The sequence below is a fragment of the Apus apus genome, chromosome 2 (assembly GCF_020740795.1).
Source record: "Apus apus isolate bApuApu2 chromosome 2, bApuApu2.pri.cur, whole genome shotgun sequence".
NCBI lineage: Eukaryota > Metazoa > Chordata > Aves > Apodiformes > Apodidae > Apus > Apus apus.
In genome coordinates, this window is record NC_067283.1 from 59,737,820 (window position 1) to 59,746,462 (window position 8,643).

The 8,643-nt window shown below is 40.0% G+C and overlaps 1 protein-coding gene across 4 annotated transcripts; it reads left to right on the forward strand.

Moving 5' to 3' along the window:
- The first annotated feature begins 285 nt into the window (after window positions 1-285).
- Window positions 286-8,230, forward strand: TXNL4A (thioredoxin like 4A). 4 transcript variants are annotated; one of them, XM_051610964.1, is made up of 5 exons: window positions 701-791; window positions 1,818-1,895; window positions 2,884-2,955; window positions 7,168-7,271; window positions 7,938-8,230. In XM_051610964.1, the coding sequence occupies exons 3-5, from the start codon at window positions 2,929-2,931 to the stop codon at window positions 8,107-8,109; spliced, it is 303 nt and encodes a 100-aa protein (XP_051466924.1). In that variant the 5' UTR covers window positions 701-791; window positions 1,818-1,895; window positions 2,884-2,928; the 3' UTR covers window positions 8,110-8,230. The 4 variants fall into 4 exon arrangements, with proteins under 4 accessions (XP_051466922.1, XP_051466924.1, XP_051466925.1 ...); XM_051610962.1 differs by lacking the exons at window positions 1,818-1,895; window positions 2,884-2,955 and adding an exon at window positions 286-392 and having other exon boundaries at window positions 618-791; XM_051610965.1 differs by lacking the exon at window positions 2,884-2,955.
- The last annotated feature ends 413 nt before the right edge of the window (window positions 8,231-8,643 follow it).

An 8,643-nucleotide genomic window follows, 5' to 3' on the forward strand; every position in this document is an offset into this window, starting at 1 on the left:
CAACCCGCGGTCCACAGGTTGGGCGCCCCGGGCTTTTCGGGCAGCAGGGACACCCCCAGGGGGGCAGCTGCCGCTTTGGCTGCCCTCTCGGCCACCGCCTGGCAGCCAGGCCGCAGCCCAGCCCTCCTGGTTTGGCGGCGGCTCTGCGGGAGGCGGCGGCACAGCCGCTCCTGAAGAGACAACGCCGCAGCCCTGGGGCGGGAGGAGGGGGGTCTCGCCGGCCCCACGACGTGTCCCCCGCGGCCAGGAGCACCGACACCCCCGCCCGGCCCCGCCCGCCGCGCTGCCTCGGGGCGGAGCGCGTTTCCCGGCGCGCCCAGGCCCTGCCTGCCTTCCGCTTCCTGCGGTCGGGCGTTGGAGGCTCCGCGTCGCAGGGAGCGGGAGGCCGAGAGGTGCGGCCCGGGCCGGGCTGGCGGGCTGGGCTGGGCCGGGCCGGGCCGGGCCCGGGGCGCCGTGTGCTGGCGGTGCCGCTGCGCTAGGGCAGCCGCGGCTGCCGAACGCCGCTGCGGGGCTGCGGGGCTGCGGGGCCGGGGCTGCGCGGGGCCGGGGCTGCGGGGCCGGGGCTGCGCGGGCAGGCCGGGCTGTCAGCCGCCGGGTGTTTGCTGTCGTCCCTGCAGGCCCGTCAGCCGCCCGTCAGGATGTCGTACATGCTGCCGCACCTGCACAACGGCTGGCAGGTGGACCAGGCCATCCTCTCCGAAGAGGACCGTGTGGTGGTCATCCGCTTCGGGCACGACTGGGACCCGACCTGCATGAAGATGGACGAAGTCCTGTACAGCATCGCTGAGAAGGTGAGCGGCAGCTGCGACGTGAGGCGGCCCTGGCTGCGGCCGCTGGTTTCGGTGGCTCACACCGAGCCTGGGGCCGGTCACGGGTCGGTTGCTGAAGAGCTGCTCCTGCTTCAAGAGGCGGCGGAAGGGCTGTTGGGTGTGCTTGCGTGAACGTCGCCTGAAGCAAGCGACTGCCCCGGTGTTTGTAGTATTTTATGGGGTGAGAAGAGGGCTGCGAGGCCTGAAATCCGGATGGCTGCCGGAGCCGCGCGCGGGGCGGTGGGGCGGCCCTGTCACCCCGCAACCCGAGTGCGGGCTGGCTTCAGGTTGCCGCTCGAACAACCTGAAACGCTGCTTTCGCTTCTGCTCTTAAACATGTCAGGATGTACAGTATAGCGTTGATTAATTTATCATTTAAATTATTTGTGGAGACGTGGCATTCCGTTGAGTTCCATGGGCTTAATTAAATTTTAGGAGCCGAACTGAAGCTGTTTTCAGATGGAAACTGACAGCAGGTCACTCACTTAAGAAAGATATTGAGGAAAAATTAACTGTAACGTACACAATCAGCTGGAGTTAACTTTCTCTTGTATTTGGCTAAGTTTTTGTTTAGTAATAGATGTAGAAAATTGATAGCTCTTCTTTAACTGAACCAAATAGAAAGTGATGCAAAAAAATCGGACCCAGAATCAGTAACTCGGGTAGGAAAAGGAGTCAACTATCTTAATATAAAATTGTGTGCATACTGCATAACTTGATGCAGAGTTGTTTTCGTGTTATACTCCTTTATCTCTTAATGTTATGTTTAAATAAAGGAACTTCTCTAAAAACCCTACAATGAAATATCTGTACCTATAGGCAACTGTTATGACATAATAGAGTACTGTAAGGAGTTGTGAAAAGGTTTTATTCAGTTGTTTTGTGTTTAACATGGTGGGATCGACTTTCAGCAGTATGTTCGGCAATTTGGGAGGCATATTGGCAGTTAGGGGTAACGGGGGGAGGAAAGAACAATGTAACTTCTTATTTAAAAATCTCCCTCTGCAGAAATGGCAAATTAAAGGGGGAGATCCTTCCTCATCCTCTTGCTTACAAGCCATGTTTGGATCTCTGCTGTTTTAAAGAGTGAGTAACAGTTCCACTTGTAAAAGTGTTTATACTAGAGAATAAAGCAGAATGTTAACATGCTGTAATTGGGTGCTACATTTGAAGAAAATGTAGCCATATTTTTACATTGGTTACCATCGTTCAATATTGTTTTAGTCTGCAGTATCTTTCTGGGTAGCAGTAATATTATAATAGGAAAACAGGGTTTATTTATTTTTTCAGTTTGAATCCTTTTGGGGGAAAAGAAGCTAGAACACTTATGTGAAAATACAAACCAGTTTATTTTCGCTGAAATATGCTTCACTTACAGTTAACTGTTTTTCCCCCTAGTGTTGTTAGATGAAAAAGAAGCGAGGTTTCACTGAGTTTCAAAACAAATGGTAATTGATTCAAACAAATGGTAGTTAGACTTCTGCTTTGTCAGGGTTTCAACCAAACATCTAAGAATTGAGTTTCACAAAATTCCTCTGGAATGGCTTTCTAAAAAATACACTCTTGAAAAGGAGGCTCAAAATTATGAAATCCATCCTCTGAATACAGGGCTCTGGCTTCTGAATCACTTTCATATTCCTTTAAAAATATTTTTTATTATTATTTTAAATAAAAAAAATCTTTAAAACCATTCTATATCTAGGACTGAACACTGTAAATTCTGTAAATACTGTAACCTCTTGGGAAACTAGGTCACTTTAACTAGTAGTTTATATTGGGTCACTGGGGTCTGGGAGGATTCAAGTGTTTTGCATTTATTTAACTGTAATCGGAAGTCTGAATAGCTGTGGCTTTTGCTCAAGTATTAGTTGTGCCTCTGCCTTTCTGTTAAGGTTAGAAAAAAGGGGCGGGTGAGGAAAGAGGGAGCTATAAAATAATATATTTATATTATAGTTACTGATGTTTGTAATTAAAGTTGAGCAAAACTAATCCTTTTATTCATGTTTGTCGTTTTCAAAATTGTTAGCTATAAGTATTGCTCTCACTAGTGTAATGTCTTTCTCTTTTCACACAGAAATTTATCACCTGAACTTACAGCATAATTAGAACAAAATTTTACATGAATATTGGCAGTACAGACTTTCAGGTTTGTGCTTACCGTGTTTGCAGCCTCTTTTGGTTAAGTAATAGAAGTTTTCTAGGCTTCTTCAATTATTTCTCACAAAAACTAGTCTCAATTCCTCTTTTTTTTTATTTTTTCCCCTGTGATTTCCTTGTCCATAAAGACATCTAAACATAGAAAACATTGTTAGGAAGATGAGAAGATGAATCTTGGATCTTGTCTCAGATTTCCTTAGGTATTGGTCTATACACTTTGGGCCATAAGGAAACATAGGACTGTGAGATTTTAAAGAGAGAGGAAGTCTTACGAACAAAAAAAGTGTTGCTTGCTACTAATAGAAATGTAGAGGAACTTAATGATTGTTGCCAGTCTTCCTGGTTATTGGTCGTGTTGCTGTGGCATTCTTCTGTTGTAGGAATGCTTTAATTTTTGGGGGGATGAAATTGTTAAGAAAGTCAGAGAGGAGAACTTTAGAGGACAAGTGAGATTTATTTCATCTGGCGTATAGTTTTTCCTACACCTGTTTGCTGTTTACCAGCAAGTTTATGGTCTTGATCAATATAGGATGCTGAGTCTGTATCTGATGTTGAGGATTGTGTAGATTCCTCTGCTTTACAGTCTTGAGCTGTTCAGGTTAAAGATGTTACAGTAGTCCACCCAAGCACATTCAGTTCTGTGAAGTGTTAAAATACCCTGAAAATTAGAAGCTACAGTAGTAAAGGAAAAAACCTCCAAACAACCAAAATTAAAGACAAATTGATTAGAGTCTGATAAAATTTTGAATCCATGGTGCTGTTTGGCTTCTAGTCTCCAACTCCCGCTATGATGGTCTGGTAAGTCAGACAAAGTTTTGAACTGAAAGATGGATAACAGAAGTCAGAGGGTCAGAAATAAATATTTGTCTTGGTTTTCTGCTGAAAATGTTTTTATCTTCAGGTGTTGAGCGAGTGTGGAGCTGTCCAAAAGAAGATAAATCACTAGAGGATTGTGGTTGTTTTTTTAGAAAGCAACTGACTTATTACAACAAATTTACTATATTTTATTGTATGTTACAAGGTTAAATAGTTTAAGAATAAGCTTGAGTTATGATCACTTCGTTTCTAATATACCACAAAGGTTTTTTACATATTGTCTGGATAGTAGCATTTTGTTTTATATTAACAAACTTAGTGGAATCTCAATTGTCACATCTGTAACTGCTTTTATTTTGTGTGGTTTGCTTGCTCAGAGTTGTATCTAATTCTTGCTCTGAAGTCTCCCTACTGTATTCCCAGTTATAATTCAATAGTCAGAAAGAAAACTTCTTAGCAACCACTGCTTAGAAATGGTAGTGTAGCTTATTCTATATACAAATGTAGTTTTTGAACTGACAACTCTACCAACTTCAGTTTGTCTTGTAGATTTACTATCTCAAGTATAGATCAGCTCCTGCATCCATAACAGCCTGAATCCAGAAATACTTCAATTGCTTTTGCTTAAAGGGAAGCCTAAGCTAAAGCTTTGTGAATTGGAACCAGCTGTGTCTGAAGCTGGCTCAGATGCAGCTCTGTACAGCTGTGAAACTGTCTCCAATATTCAGTCTGAGCCAGCAAGTGCTGCTCCAGGGTTTAGACTGGTTGATATTGTGCAGAGACATTTGAGAAGTTCCACAGGGCTTGTCTTCTGTTGACATAAAGGGCCTCTTGGTGACAAGCCTGCCCAGTCTGGGATGGCCACTAAATGGTACCTATGATGGCCATGGCAGTTCTTCTGCATCCCCTTCTCTGTATTTAGCCTCTTACCCATGTTTTGGTCCAGTTCATTCTTAGGCCTGAATCCTGCTGTCTGGCTGCTACAGAACATACTGTAGTGTTGCATGGCAAGGCCGATGTCTTGGGCAGCCACTTCAGTCAGTGGCCAAACTCAACAAAACGTGTCCTTATTCAATGTACTTGCAAGCTAAGTGGTTCTGGAATGGCAGTCTTGTCAGATTTGAATTCAAGAAAGCCATAGGGAGAAAATAGAGCCTTTTTAAAAGTTCTAAGTGCAAATATGAGCTTTGAGGTTTGCTTTAGACTTCATAGAAGTTTCTGAACAGTGACTGTCATCAGTTTCAGTTCTACAGAAGTAGGTAGCTGTGCTTTTATTCCCATGTAGGAGAGAAGGAAGATTCAGGTAATGTCTGACATGCTTGGATTACAGTAATAACTTGCATATATTCTGTGCAAAGGTAATTTGAGTGATCCAGTCCTGTTGAGTGAAATGTATGTAATAATTTAAGATTTGAATAGTTCTGTTCTACAGTCTTAGGCTGGTGATGCTTATTTGTAGTGACAAGTGTTTCTGGTTCTGCAACAACTGAGCTAAGTTAAATGTGTATAATGTAAAACTAACTTTAAAACTTTTGTTGTTGTGGGGAGTACACAGTTCCTGGAAGTGACATTTTGGTTTAGCAGTGCTTTTGTGTTGGTCTTCTGGTGCAACATACAGTGTCCTTGGACCAATCTTTCAGTGAACAAAGCAGGTCCTTAAGAATGTTGCATTAATCCTTGCTTTAACTTAAAATAATTTTCTAATCTGCAAATGAAATAATTGTTCAAAGGTTATGTTTAGTTAGTCAGAGTTGCCAAATATGGAAGAAGAAAATCAAAATGGTTTTTCAGGTTTTGTTGTGGTTTTTTTTGTTTGTTTTGTTTTTTAATTAAAAACCAAACTGTCTTTTGCTTCCGGAGATTAGCCACAGAGTAACTTCAGTCACATCTCAGCTATGTTGTTGACTCTGAGCATTCTATTAAATTTCTTAGAAATCTTTCATATAAATGGAATGGGCTTGAATGATCACTTCAGAGGGTTATTAATTTTATGAATAACTAGGATTCTCAAGGTCCTTGCCTGAATTGGAACATGGCTTAAATGGGGTGTTTCCATTAGATTACTGACAGAGTGCAGCATTATAAGCTCCATACAAGCGCAGTAAAAATTAATGATGCTGTTTCATCCCATAAGAGATTTTACTTTCTTTGCTACTAATACTTAGTTCATCTTTGAAGTGTGATTATTTTTCATAATTTAGAGACTGTTTTGAAGCAGAAGTTCAACATTTATTTACTGTGTGCTTCTGTTTTTTTGTAAACATTTTCATACTCTATCAACTAAAGTGCCTGCTAGGAAGTTTAAGGACAGGGTACACCATATATAATCTGGTACAGTCTAATCCTGTTTTGTGGACTCACGTAAAATATTGATACATCAGGCGGAAATTGTTATTCCTAGTATTTCCAGATGTTTAATAGCAAAATTAAAGGACTGAAATTGTGTTTATATGTAAGGAAGGACTGGGGGCAAGGTTGTGCTTTCATGGTATAATGCATGAGTATGGTTACAGTTAAAGGTTTGTGTAAGTTAGATGCCAACTGACATATTTTAATGGGTGTGTTTGCATGTTAATTTCTACTGTACACCTATGAGCTAAGTTTAAAAACAAACGCTTCCCCTGATTCCACCTAAGGTTAAATATCCTACATCTAGGAAACAAAAAAGTGACATGGTTTTCTTTCAGGAATGAAGACATTAACTGTGACATTAAAGGGGAGGGATTCCTGTGAATTTTATTCGGTAACTTTGCAAAATGAAAGCCTGTTTTATCATAATTACCCAGAGAATAGCTTAAAAAAACCTTGAGGTTTATTTCAGTATTAATTACATTTTATGTTCTTGTTCTGGCTTTAAACCTCTCAAAAAAGCAATCAGTTTTTATTAGTAAATTATCAGTTTTATTTTCGTTTGATGAACCTTGTTAAACAGATTAAGAGGGGGAAGAAATTCTTAGAGGCAGGCATCAGGGCATTTTAGATCATTTATTTTCTGAAGTCTATAAGCAGCTGATGACAGAGGCAAAATATGTCAGTTTGACTTGTACAAACACTTGGGCTACTTGTTTAGAGCTGTGCCTGTTTCTTTGAGATATCAAGTGTATATGAAGGACATTTGTTTCTCTGGATGTTGATTTAGCATAGTATCTTTCTAGCTCATACTGGATTTAAAATGAGCGTCTTGGCTATATTTAAAAGTATTTTCCATGTTAATTGGTCACTGTAATTAAACATAATAGCAAGACTTTACTTTGATTTTATGACCTAATATTTTGGAAAATAAATGATGCGATAATGAAAGCTTGTGCCTTTTAATCAGTAATACAAAAAATTAAAGGCTTGGTAATACATACTGCTTTTATATTTCCTGTTTTCTTATTTTTAGGTAAAAAATTTTGCTGTTATTTATCTTGTGGATATCACTGAAGTACCAGACTTCAACAAGATGTACGAGTTGTACGATCCCTGTACCGTCATGTTTTTCTTCAGGTACGTGAAGGTTCTAGAATGGAACTCAGTTACATTTTTTGTGTGTTAAATAGAATCTCAGTAGGTAATTTCTAAATGCATATCAGCATACTGATGCTTACATTTGCATTGCTTTACAAGAGTAAAGTGTTTCCCAATTAGTCTAGTAACACTGTTTTGATAATAGATTATTAGTGAGAGTGAATACTGTTTTTATTATCCATTGTTTGTAGTTTTAAATCTGAAAACTCCCTCTAGAATACTGCAATAATACTGCAGTCAAGCTTGTCAAACTTCCTTTAAAGATACCCAAAGTATTAGATTTTTCTGGAACTAAAGTGTCTAAATTCATGAGATAAAATGTGCTACTGACAAGTGAGGAACTCTCTGGTGTTCAGCAGTAGTGGGAAATAAATATAAAGAATGAGGAATATGCTGAAGTGTAATTGCACTGATTTGCAATCTCTGGGCCACATTGGCAGTCTTTGTTCTAGCTTTAGAGATAGACAGTAAACTGTCAACTTTAGTGGCAGGATTGGATGCTCTTTCATTTGGGCTTGTTTTGCAAGCCTGTTTATGTTATAAAGGCTTCTTTTGAATCCTACAAAGAATTCTTCTGGGGTATATAAAGTTTCTTTCTGAATTATAATACTGTGTTAACTTCTGTGTTTTTCTCTCCCTTTAAAGGAATAAACACATCATGATTGATTTAGGTACAGGCAATAACAACAAGATCAACTGGGCAATGGAAGATAAACAAGAGATGATTGACATTATAGAAACTGTTTATAGAGGAGCCCGCAAAGGTCGAGGTTTGGTGGTATCACCAAAAGATTATTCCACTAAATACAGATACTAACATGTCTTTGGGGCTGTGTTTTGTTGTTGTTTTTTTCAATTGTACATTGACTTAAATTTATTCTTGTGTGTGTACATATATATATTAAAAAAAAAACAACAAACCCCTGCAAATCCTTCAACTCTGAGCATATTTTGAATTATTTAAAAGGTATGAAGTCTGTTTGGAAAAGCAGATGACAAACCCTGGAACTGCCTGCGCTAATACTGTCACTGAATTTTGGGTTGGTTTTTGATTTTTTTTTTAAAGACTTTGTATTGTCCTTCTGGTATTTTGTACTTTTGTACACTAGCAGTCTGTTTGTAGAAGAACATTTCAACTGCTTTTGTTACACAGTATCTGAGAAAACTAATAGTATAGCTTTTTTAAAAGAATAAAGTGAGTTGCACTTATTCACCTTAGTTTTCTTTAATTAAATTTGAGAATGAAAGCAAATGTAATTGCTGGCCAAGTCATAATGATGAAGGCTTATCACTTCTGTCATGATTTCATTGCATAGGATCTTTGTCTTCTGTATCCACTAGAATAGGAAAA